We start from the raw sequence: 12,407 nt of genomic DNA on the forward strand, positions 1-12,407 counted from the left end.
GCCAGCAGTGGAACCATAGGAGCAGAAAAGCAAGGTTAGTACATTTAATGACTTTCCTAGCATTGTGGATTTTGGTAAATCAGGCATTTGTTTTGGTTTTGTTATGAAATTTGTTGTGTTGCCTATGTGCTACGTTGTGTGGTCTGAATGGTACTTCCATCATGTTGTCAGCTGTGCTAAGGTCTGTGTGCCTATTACAATGTTTAAACACATACTAAAAGGGAGAACTTTAAAGATTTGGTGAATCAAATATAAGTTATAGGAATGTTGGTTGTAATTATTAAAAAGTTTAGTATAAATTTAGCTGTGTGCTATGATGCTCAAATACAAAATGTATTTTCCCCATATTAGTAGAAAAGTACATATGACTCTATGAAGCAGTAGTTATTAGACATTATTTTTTCTGATAAATTTTACAAGTAAGTTTGAAATAGTTCCTGAGGGTTCCTGTGTGTGGTGTTTATGTTTGTGTGTAAGTTGTATGTATATATGTATTGTATATGGGTTATGTGCAAATTTTTGTGTGTCTTAGAGAGGGGGGGAGAGAGAGACAGACAGACAGAGAGAGAGAGAGAGAGAGAGAGAGAGAGAGAAAGAAAGAAAATGTGTGTGTATATATGCAAGTATATGTGTGTTACTTCATGCATAGAAATCAAGGGAAGATTACAGGTATCCTATTATTTCATGTTATTTTTTATTTATTTGCAAATTTCTCTCATTGAATCTGGAGCTATGATAGTGGCCAGAAAGCCTTGTCATATCTTCTGTCTTCATCCCTCCCCCAGAGTGGCCATGCCTGACTTTTATTACCTTGTTGCAGTTAATCTTTGCACTCAAGTCCTCATTATTTTGTGGCAAGCACTCCAACCTACTGAGCCATTTCTCCAGTCCAGTTTTTGAGATTTCTGAGGGACATAAAAATGTTATCACCTCAACCATATGGGTAATTTCGAGAAAAATAACTACAATGACAAAAATGTTGAGAGAAAGGACATTGGAAGCATGCTAAGGTGTCGTTATGATAGGAAAGTCACCAAGAAGGCTTGCTAAATTAAGACTCTTACCTGTATGTTTGATGTTCAGAGTCATGTCCCAGAAGCCACACAGTGGAAGAAGAGAACTCACATGTTATGCGTTCTTTTTATCAGCCGCCTATGCAAGTGATGAGTGTGTATTATAAACATGAGGACTATTTCATAACATAAAACTATGAGATCATAAGGCAGAAATGGAAAGAAGTATATCCTCATTTAATTAAAATTGCGTAAGGAAAGAAGACTTCCCTCTACAAAAGATAAGACAAGCAAATAGAAAACAACAAATTGGCAGACACATGTATAAACCTATCAATATAAATAACAAACATAATAGTTTAAGAGGTCCAACTAAAATATTAACTTTTAGCCAGGCAGTGGTGGTACCTGCCTTTAAGCCCAGCACTGGCAGGCAGAGGCAGGGAGATGTCTTTGAGTTCATGGCCAGCCTGGTCTACAATGGCTAGTTCCAGGACAGGCTCTAAAGTGACAGAGAAAACCTGTCTTGAAAATCCAAACAAACAAACAAACAAAAAACTTTTTGAATTGTATTAAAGAAAAATGATCAAGACTATTCTATGCACAATCTACAAAAAAAGCCACCTTACTTGCAAGTGTAGATCAGGTTAAAGTAAATATAGAACATATATACCACACAAATAAAACAAATAAAAAAATAAATTGATGCCACTGCAGGTGGAGGCTATAAAGGGTCCTGATTGATATGTGTGAAAACCACAATGAATTCCATTATGCTGAAGAATTTATAAGTGTATTTGTTTTCACTTATCATAAATGCAGAGAGTTAAAACAAAGCAAGCTCATTTTTTTAGCAGTTCTGGATTGAGACGTCTGACTCAAGTGTCTCTAAAGTCAAGTGTTGTCTGGATTGTCCTGCTCTTTGGAGTTCTCCTCCAGGAGAATGTGTGTGTGTGCATGTGGTGTGCATTTTTGTGCTCCTGGTCCTTGATCCTTCTTGTTTGAGGCAGTCTCTTATTGTTTGCACTGCATACACAAGGCTGGCTGGCCCACAAGTCTCCAGACATTCTCTTGTCTCTGCCTGCCCCCCCCCTCCCACTACTGTGGTACTGGGTTACAGAAATGCAGTAACACATGTGGCTTTTCTTGGTATGATGGCTATTCTTCGTTGTCTATGTGACCATATCTGGAATTAACTAAAACCCAAGCATCTAGGTCCACTTGTGTGAGAGATTATTTGGTAATTAAACCATTTGAAATTGGATGACCCACACTAAATCTGGATCACTTGAGGTGGGAAGATCCACCTTTATCCTGGACCACACCTTCTGCTAACAGCCTATATAAAGTACATGGAAGAAGGAAGTTCTTGTTCTTTATCTAACTGTTCTCACTCTTAATGGCCAGTTCATCCCTTCACTGGAATTAGAGCCTAGTTCTTCGTTTTCCAGCCTATACTGAAGATCAGCTAAGGCTACCAGCCTCATGGACTAAACAGCTACTGGATTCCTGGTCTTTCCATTGTTAAACAGTCATTGTTGACCAGGTTGGATCAAAATTTTAAACCACTGTAATCTGTGTCTATATCTGTACCTGTCCATCAATCTATCTATCTATCTATCTATCTATCTATCTATCTATCTATGTATCCATCCATCTGTATATCTATATCTCTACCTATCTATTATCTATTTATTGTCTGTCTATCTATCTATCTATCTATCTATCTATCTATCTATCTATCTAATCATTTCTGTTCCTCTGAGAACCGCAACAAATACACTTGGAATCAGGTCTTCATTCATGTACAGCAAATGCTTCACCCATTAATTTCCCCAGCCTTACAATATTTTTTAAATTATATCTATTTCATTTATAAACTTTCATTATTTATACTGGTGTGTCAGTGTCTTAGTATTTGTGTAGGAGTATTAATCTGGAAAATATATTCCCCTGAAGAAATTGAGTATTATTTTAGAGGTTGCATAGGCTTTGGTTCTGTTTGGATAGCAATGGTGTCTCTACAGACTATAACTGATGACTCTGAGACCCTGATCTGCAGCATGTCACACAGGGTGTGGACATTCTAATAGCAAAGATGTACATATAACTTGTGGTACTGTGATGGAGACACTCAAGCGGCCTTTGAACATGAAAGTTGGAATGGAGAGTGGTTAGATTTGGTCTTAAAATGACACCATACACCAATAGCTTACATAGGGCAGGGAGCTATGTAAATAGAGGTACCCATGGGGACCAATGCAATAGTGTGTATTCCATTACAACTCTTTGTGGAGCTCAAAACCATTGATGGCTGCAGTATTGCCTTTCAGAAAAATTTATGACTGTGGTGTAATTATGGAAAATCTAGGATCTACTGTGTACAATTTCTGAGTTGTAAGAGGACTTGCCACATTCAAATAAGCTCAGGCTTGGAATCAAGAGCGCTCTATTCAAGGTGCTTTGTTCCCTTTTCGACCTGACCACCCAGAGCCTCCATTTTCCATAATTATCTTCAATGTGCACATGGAAGAATATTGCAACATTCTTCAAATATTCTGAGCAACCAACATCTGTTTGTTCTTTGGTTGTATTTTAAGTAGAGAAGGTTTTGTCTAGTGTTTCTCATTAGCCATATTTATGCAAGTCTGCACCTCAATTTATGGTAAAAATATTTTTGCAGTATTTGGTTTAGGTGACTGGCATAATTTCTATTAAAGCTGACATCCAAAGGGGTTGTACCAGCTTGCATTCCCAAAAGCAATGTAGAAATGTTCCCTTTTCCACACAACCTCTCCAGCATAAATTGTCATCAATGTTTTTGATCTTGGCCATTCTTACAGGTGTATGATGGAATCTCAGAGACATTTCTCTGATGACTAAGGATGTTGAACATTTCCTGAAGTGTCTTTCAGCCATTTTAGATTCCTCTGTTGAGAGTTCTCTGTTTAGGTCTGTACTCCATTTGTTTTTTAATTGGATTATGTGATCTTTGGATGTCAGTGTGGTGATTTCTCAGAAAATTAGGAAACAACCTTCCTCAAGACCCAATAATACCACTATGGGTATATACCCAAAGGATGCTCAATCATGTCACAAGGACATGTGCTCAGCCATGCTCAGAGCAGCTTTGTTTCTCATAGACAGAACGTGGAAACAACCTAAATGTCCCTCGATCGAAGAATGGATTAGATAAATGTGGTACATTTACACAATGGAGTACTACACAGTAGAAAAAATGATGACAGCTTGAATTTTGCAGGAAAATGGATGGAACTAGAAAACATCATTTTGAGTGAGGTAACCCAGACACAGAAAGAAATGATCACATGTACTCACTCATAGGTAGTTTTCAAACATAAAGCAAAGAAAGCCAGCCTACAAACCACAATCCCAGAGAACTTGGACAACAAGGCAGACACTAAGAGAGACTTACATAAATATAATCTACATGAGAAGTAGAAAGTATAAAAAGACTAGATCTCCTGAGTAAATTGGGAGCATGGGGTCCTTGGGGGAGGATTAAAGGAGGGCGGGGGGAGCCAGGGATGGGAGCAGAGAAAAATGTAGAGCTCAATAAATATTTAAAAAAAGAAAGAAAACAGCTGAACCACGAGCATAATTTGCATAACTGTTATAGACTGAGTGTTTTACCCCTGAAAACATACATTTAGTAGCCCATACTCTCAGTGGGTTCATGCTAGAAGGAAAGGCTTTTGGAGGTATCTATATGTAGACTAGGTCATGAACATGAAGCACAACAATAGGGTCATGGAAGAAGCAAGAACGGACCCATTCTCTGGATAAACACACCATAGGAGGCCATGTGAGGTCTTACCAGGAAGAATGCTTTTACTGGGGGTCTGGCCGCACAGGCACCTGAAACTCATAAATCACTCACTGGAAGTGTGAGAACAAAACTCTATTGTTCAACCCACGTAGTCTATAGGAATATAGCTGCCCAAACTTTAAGAAACTGTTCCTCTCCATAAATAATTTTTCTCTTTCCTTTGTGTCTCTCCTTCAGTCTTACTAACAGATGTACTGTTTATCTACATTTTATTTCAAGGATGACAAAATGTATGCCAGGGAGTGTGAAATGAGATAAAAAGCCAATAATAGTAATATATTAGAAATAGTATAGTATTACCAATGATAGTAATAAACAGTCACTATAAAGCTGGTATGGGTTCTTGGGAACATCAAGTGACAAAAAATGCCCCTTATTTCACAAAGAGTTTATTAAATAGCTTTTGGTATTGATATGGAGTAAATCAGTCATTTAGTAACCACAGCATTCAAAAGCCTATGGATATAAAGTAGGGAAATCCCTAAATCTTCACTGGTTCTGGTACAGAATTAGAGAGCTTCTTTAGAATTTTCGCAAGGATTCTGACTAAATAGGATATTTAGAATTTCGGTTATTATTAAGACTTTTATGATCTACATGGTTATTGCTTCTTTCTCTCTTGCACTCTTGTTCAAACATATATCTCTTACATTTTTCTTTAATTTTATTGTATGAATATTTGTCTTGCATGCGTTATCATCTATTAACCACATGTGTTCCTGGTCCAATGGCTGTCTGGAGAGAATATCAGATCCCCTGGAACAGGAGTTATAGGCTACTGTGTGCTACTATGTGGGTTCCATTATGTGGGGACTGAACCCCGGGTCTCTGCAAGAGCAGCCAGCATTCTTAACCTCTGAGCCATCTCTCCACTTCACCTTTCACCCTGTTTCTGGCGTGCTAGAGCTTTAACCCGAGGCCACATGCATGTGCGCATTATACCACTGAGTTACCACCCCACACTTTCCTTCTTAGTTTTAAAGAAAATCATTTTTTTGTGAGTGCATTTGCATGTGTGATTATCATGACATGGCATGTATGCAGAGCTCACTGGATTTTGGTTTTTACCTTCCATAAGCTTGTGTCAGGGTCTCTTTAAGGGGCTGCATGTGGCAGGTTATCTGGCCCCACAGCTTCCAGGATTCTCTGCCTCTGCCCCCTGTCTCTCCACAGGAGTGTATGGACTTCAGGTGCATAGATGGCTTTATGTGGGCTCTATGGATCTAAACTGAGGTCTTCAGACTTGCAAGGCAATTGATCCATCTCTCCAGCCTAGTTATGGCTTTTCCTGTGGTATTACTATGAAGAGAGGACATAGGTGTGAAACTCAAGGTTATAGAGCAGGCACAGCAGCAGCTGGGGGCAGCTAGTCCCCCTCCACCCACAGTAAGAAAGCAGAGAGCAATGCATGAGTGCAGGTGTTCTATGTTAGCCTCCCTTTCCATATACACAGTCAGGGATCAGCAGCTAGGGAATGGGGCCACCCACAGTGGGCAGCGCTTCTCACCTCAATTAACTTAGGCAAAATCTTTTGCAAAAGCAAGGCCAGAGGTTCACCTCTCATGTGATTTTAGAGTCTGTCAATTAAACCACCCATCACAAAGTTAAACCTAAAAGCAGGTGTTGATTGATATGAAATAAATTTGTATAAAAGTACAATTACTCATTCTGAGGGTTTATTCAAAGTGAGTAGATAGTTTTTAGCTCTCAGCTTATTTACACATATCTGATCCCCTTGCTACAGCTAATGTGGATATATGATCACTAAATATGCATAAAGCCTAGAAGGCCTGAATAACCCAGTATGTTGTTTTGCAAAATCAGTGTCCAATTTTTCTTTCATTGATCCTGATTATTGACAGCTACAAGATTTCAGCCTAATTGGAAACTAAGTTATTTTTTACACATATCTCTCTGAGAAGAGCATTAGCATCATTTGTCACCATGTTAAGGAAGGAACATTTCAGGTAAAACAGTTTTTTAACATAAACATTCGATGCAAATACGTCCCCGTTAGCCAAACAGAACTCCTCATAAAGTCTTGAAAGCTTGTCTTGCATTGTTTCTTCCTTTGTAGTTTCAAACACATGAGGAGATTTCATCTTTGCCTTGAGCTGATCCACCGACACTTGCCAGTCCTCAGCCAAACCCTGCAATGAAGCATCATCCACTCCAAACACATCTCGAAAGAGGTTCATGCTGTTTCTAAGATTCTTCACATCATTGTCCATTAAGAGGATCAGTGAAGGAATCATAGTGAGTAGGGCAGTCGCAAAGGCATCGAGCCAAATGATCTGCTCCAGGAACTGCCGTTTCCTTTCAATGGCTGCATGTGTAATACTTGGCAGGGAGAGCATAAAATTGTGACGTTTGTATTCAGGGAGAGTATTCACCACCTTGTCCATCAGGATTTGGAAATCATAGTCACATAAGATATTATTAGAGATCAAGAAGATGGGTGGTACTTTAATGTTATTCTCCTGAAAGGTCCTCACACAGCTGCTGCGGATCTGCTGCAGGACCTTTTCTCTGTCAAATGTTCGTGGTTTGAAGTCCTTCTCATTTTTCAAGTCAGAGTCCACCTTGGTTCTCACGAAGTAGAAATCCTTCTTCATCATGCTGATTGCTTTGGCGAGGTCTATATCATTTTTCTTAAAGCGTGTGGCAGAAAGAATGATGAAGAAATCATACTCGTTGAATTTCATTTTCTCCAGATACTCTTTGGGTGGGAAATTTGTGGTTCCAATCCCAGGCAGGTCCCAAAAAACCACATTGGGAATCTTGGGATGTGTGTAGGGATGCCTCTCCATGGTTGTTTCCACCACACCAATTTCAGCTGCACCTTCCTCTTCATGCCCAATCCCCCTCAGGACATTGATGAAGCTGGACTTCCCTGCTCCAGACTCTCCTGTCACAGCAACATTGAGTGGGGTGCCATCAATTTCTTTTAATGCATTAGTGATAGAAGAGTTTGCCACCTGAATGTTTCCTTTTGACAAGTTTAATTCAATTGAAGCTAAGGTTTCTTGAGGAATGATTTTGTTTTCTACCTTAAACTTCTTAAAATATTCGTTAAAGGTGGAGGCCAATTCTTGGTGGCGCTCATCCTTAGGTGAAGAGAACCGCTGACCCATGACTGTGAGCAACTAATGCACTGAAGGAAAGAAGGAAGAGTCAGGAGGATGTTTATGAAATTTAAGATCTACATTTTATCAAATTTCATGTATATTGCCACATAGCATCTTTAACGATTGCAGTCCTGCATCTGATCTCCCACTGTGTTCATTTTATACATCTGAGACTTTGTGTCCTTTGACCAACATCATCCTATTTCCCTCTCCCATAGCTTTTCCATCACCCTGCCTTCCACCTCTATGAGTTTGGCTTCTCTGGAGTTCACCAATAAGTGACACAGTAGGGCCATTCTTTCTGCAGGATCTGTGACCGTCACATGAGACTTTAATGTTTTAGTCTCCATTGTGTCTTTGCAGATCCATCTTAATATTCAGTCTGCACTGTGCCTCTGAGTCGTGTAGACTCCATAACCAGAGGCCCCTTACATTCTCAAATCAGTTCTATTTGGTATAGCCTCCTTGTTGGTTTGCTTGTCTGACTGTACCTGCTTCTATTATTCATTATCATCTATGCTATTTGGCCTTTGTCAAGTTTTCAGTCCTCATGTTATTTGGTATTGGAGAATTTTCTGTAATCTGTCAATCACGTTTTAAATAAACGCTGATTGGCCAGGCAGGATGTATAGGCAGGAATACCAGACAGGAAGTAGAAATGATGCAATGAGAACAGGAGATTTCTGGGAAGCAGGAAGTTGATTCCTCCCACTCCTGACCAGATCACCAAAGCAGTAGGATGTGATCTACCCCACTGAAAAAGGTACTGACCCACATGGCTAAAATAGATCAAAAAATGGGTTAATGAAGATGTGAAAAGTTATCCAGTAAGAGGATAGAACTAATGGCCCAATCAGCTTTATAACTTATAGATATCTCTATGTTATTTCTTTGGGGCTTGCCGGCTATGGGGTATCTGGAGGGACAGAAACACCAAGAAGGTGGCCTCCACTCATGTTACAGTAATTTTAAGAAAAACATTTTTTCTTATTTGTCTTTTTAGATCTGGTAATGTTCCTCACACTTTCAAGCCTTGGTTGTCACGTAGTCCCTTATTTATCTGCTTGGCATGTTTATTTTCTCAATTGCTCTTTTGTCAAAGTCTCTTATTTTTAAGATTTATTCATGAACCCTTCTTGATTTCTAATATATAACACTCTTCCAATAAAGATTTGGATTGAAGGCCAATGGACAAGTTCTTTCCATGGTGAACTGAGAAACTTTGCAAAATATAGTGCATATTTATATGGGGTGTAGTGTTAGCCAGTTCAGTCAACATTGCCACACAGATTTGTCCTAGGACCATTTTCTTTATAAGAGACTTGGCCTCCCTGAATAACTGAATAAGAAGCCAAAACAGATAAAGTCCTGTTAGGGACATCACCCATCCCAATGGATTCTTGGTACACAGATGCTATAAGCAGGGCACCTGTAGCATTAGAAATGAACACAGACAACACGTGCAGGAGACAGGAGAAAGAGCAGTCAGGAGGCTGAGTTGATATAGAGAACAGCAACTCCTGAAACTTGAATTTGCCAATCTGTATTGGCCCTTGGGTTATTTTTATAAGCTTGACATCATAAATGGCCCTGTGGGAAAGGAGGATCTGTCAGGTACTAGGTCAGTTACTGTAGGAACAACAGGTATAGATGGACACATATAACTCACTTCTACAGCACTGAAATCCCTTGCTAGATATTCATTCATAATTCCATAGCTCACAGAGTCCTTGAAGCAGAGCCCATGAGCAAAGAGGGCTATCAACCTTCAGGTTCCACTAGACTCTCTCTATTCCTTGGATTCATGGGAAATCTGAACACAAGAAGCTATAATGAGATGGAAAAGAGTTAAAGCTACTGACCTTCCTAAAAAAATATTTGGGTACCCTGAATGCTGTACAGCATGTGAGATTAGCCTCCATGTGTGGATACTCAGGTAGGACAAGAACATGTGCCAATCTGTTATTGATTAAGAAAGTCAGGTATCTTCATGGACAGATTTCTTCCTGCATTCAGTTCCTTCAAACTATCATTTTCTTTATTGCCAGCAAAATATTATTGTGGAAGCTGGGGATTCTGAGAAGCATATTTATCTATCACTTTAAAATTAGCATGTTGAGGGAATGTAATTTTAAAAAGAGCATGCTTAAAAGCTGGCCTACACCTATATGAATATGTATGGACCCCATGAATAAAATTGTTATGGTCTTTGGCTGTGGAGTGAGTTAAAACATCACATTGGAAATAGCTATGTGCTTGCTTTGCCTAACTTAGGTAATAAGTATTTACCGAATCTGTTATATTTTGCCTGTTTATTTTTGCCCTGAGTGCACTAAGATGCGGATTAAAAGCAATGAATTTCTATTGTTGGTTAAACTAAAGTGGCCTGTCTCCACAAGGACCCTTCTCCATTGCCCGAGTTAAAACCAGGAAGGGAAACATCTCAGGGACCTGGATTTCAGCTCTTGCTTGCATACCTTGATGTTCCTGAGAAAGCTTTGTGGCCTTTCTGATTCTTCAAATGCTTTTTCCAAGCCCCTGTGCCAACACTTCAAAAGAGGTCTTAGAAGATTTGAAGAAGTGTTGGGCCAAAATTCTAGCTATCTAAAGTGCTAACCAGGGGCACCTCATTTTGGAAAGCAACCCCATTTTGGTTGGTGATCATTTCAGAAATGATAATACTTTGGTTTTCATGAGTAAATGTAGTAATAAGAGCGGCGGGCCTGCGTCCCCAGTACCCCGGCTGCCTGGCTAGCTCATGCCCGAACTAACAACACACAAACTGTATTCATTTAATCACTGCTTGGCCCATTTCTATCTAGCCTCTTCTAGGCTAATTCTCACATATTAATTTAGCCCATTTCTAATCATCTGTGTAGCGCCCCTAGGTGCGCTTACCGGGAAGATTCTAGCATATGTCCATCCTGGGTCGGAGCTTCATCGCGTGCGTCTGCCTGGGAGCTGGGAGCATGGCATCTCCCTGAGGCGTCTGCTCCCAAGAGGAGAGCTGTCGAGTCTGAGCTCACTTCCTCTTCCTCCCAGCGTTCTGTTCTGTTTACTCCTCCCACCTTTCTTCTAACCAATGAGGGCCAAGCAGTTTCTTTTTATTTAACCAATGACCTTCCTCCATCAAGTAAAACCACTTTTATCTCTAGGATTCTTGCTTGTGCACCCATAGAGTCCTTGACTGCAAACATCCATCATAGGCTTCTTATCAATCACATGGCACAGATCTGTAAGAAAAGATTCCCTGTTCTGCTACCTGGGACTGATCTCAGAGTCTCTGCCATGATGCTGTGTGCCTCTCTGCCTATGGCATTCACAACCCTTTTAACAAATCTCCTACTCAAACAACAACGTTCCCCAATGTGCTTCTAGAACCCCAGATTTTCCTAACATATAAAACTGTATTTTCTCATCCTATACACCCGTGTCTCAGGGGGAAAGGTTGGGATCTGTGTTTGTTTTACTGATTAGAGCATTTGTGCTTTCCATGTTTCAGAAACTTCCAGATGTGTGTTTTACAACTTAGTTCTGTAAGCAGCCATGCCAAAATTTCAGCTGAGTAAAGAAAATAGTTTTCATGTTGACTGATTGTTTTCCACCTTCACCAACATTCTGTTTAGTCATCCTGTTTAAGGAACTACATACTGAGACAGAAGTTTTCTTATTTGCTTCAACAGAAAATTAAAACTTTTAAAGAAGAGAGTTAAGATTGAAGCTCACCTAGAATACGGAAAAGATAATCAAAGCAGAATACTTTAAAAATAATGTGCAGGATAAATTTCACAAATATTACTTGGCTGTATTAAAAGGTATTTGATATAGATTTTATGTATGTATATATTGTGTTATATCTACATCCATGCTTATGCTCATATACTGCTTCCATGGCACCAAATTGCCTGGTAGAGGGGACTAAGCTACACTGAAACTATTAGATGAGACTAAATCCTTTTTAGCTCACATAAATTAAATAAATCTTTGGCAAATAACATAGACTTATATGTGAAAGCTGAGTTTACCTTCTGAATTGTTCATGTGTATTCTTCCGGAGCCCCTGGCCAATTGGGTTTATATTTGTTTGTTGGATATACAAAGTTTTTTGCTTTCCTATGACATGTCACAGCTCAAACTATCATGAGTACTCTTGATAAGATAAAGTTTCTAAAAGAGACAATGGAGGTTCTAGCTTAACTAACAAAAACTCAGACCTGAGCACAGTCACTGCTCAGAATGGTCGCCACAGATTTGTTTCAGTCTCTTGAGGCCAATAAATGGTTAGAGTTAGGATTTCAATATTTTCTAATTTAAAAGCACACAACCATTCTGTTTGTCTTCTGAGGTATGGGCTGCGTAGCCTCTAGTTTAAGGAAACTGTGTGTTCTGTTTTCTGTCCCCATCAGCGCTCTGACT

The 12,407-nt window shown here is 39.5% G+C and overlaps 1 protein-coding gene across 1 annotated transcript; it reads right to left on the reverse strand.

Moving 5' to 3' along the window:
- Positions 1-6,604: 6,604 nt before the first annotated feature.
- LOC121440686 (interferon-inducible GTPase 1-like) lies at positions 6,605-8,012 on the reverse strand. The gene has a single exon (XM_041641486.1). It carries the CDS (start codon positions 7,995-7,997, stop codon positions 6,741-6,743), a length of 1,257 nt encoding a protein of 418 aa, XP_041497420.1. The 5' UTR covers positions 7,998-8,012; the 3' UTR covers positions 6,605-6,740.
- Between the last annotated feature and the right edge of the window lie 4,395 nt (positions 8,013-12,407).

This window comes from Microtus oregoni, unplaced genomic scaffold (genome assembly GCF_018167655.1).
Source record: "Microtus oregoni isolate MIOR12 unplaced genomic scaffold, Mior012 000069F_ref0000032, whole genome shotgun sequence".
NCBI lineage: Eukaryota > Metazoa > Chordata > Mammalia > Rodentia > Cricetidae > Microtus > Microtus oregoni.

Coding starts and splice junctions, on each gene's coding strand:
- LOC121440686 (XM_041641486.1), bottom strand. CDS start 7,997: ATGGGTCAGCGGTTCTCTTCACCTAAGGATGAGCGCCACCAAGAATTG.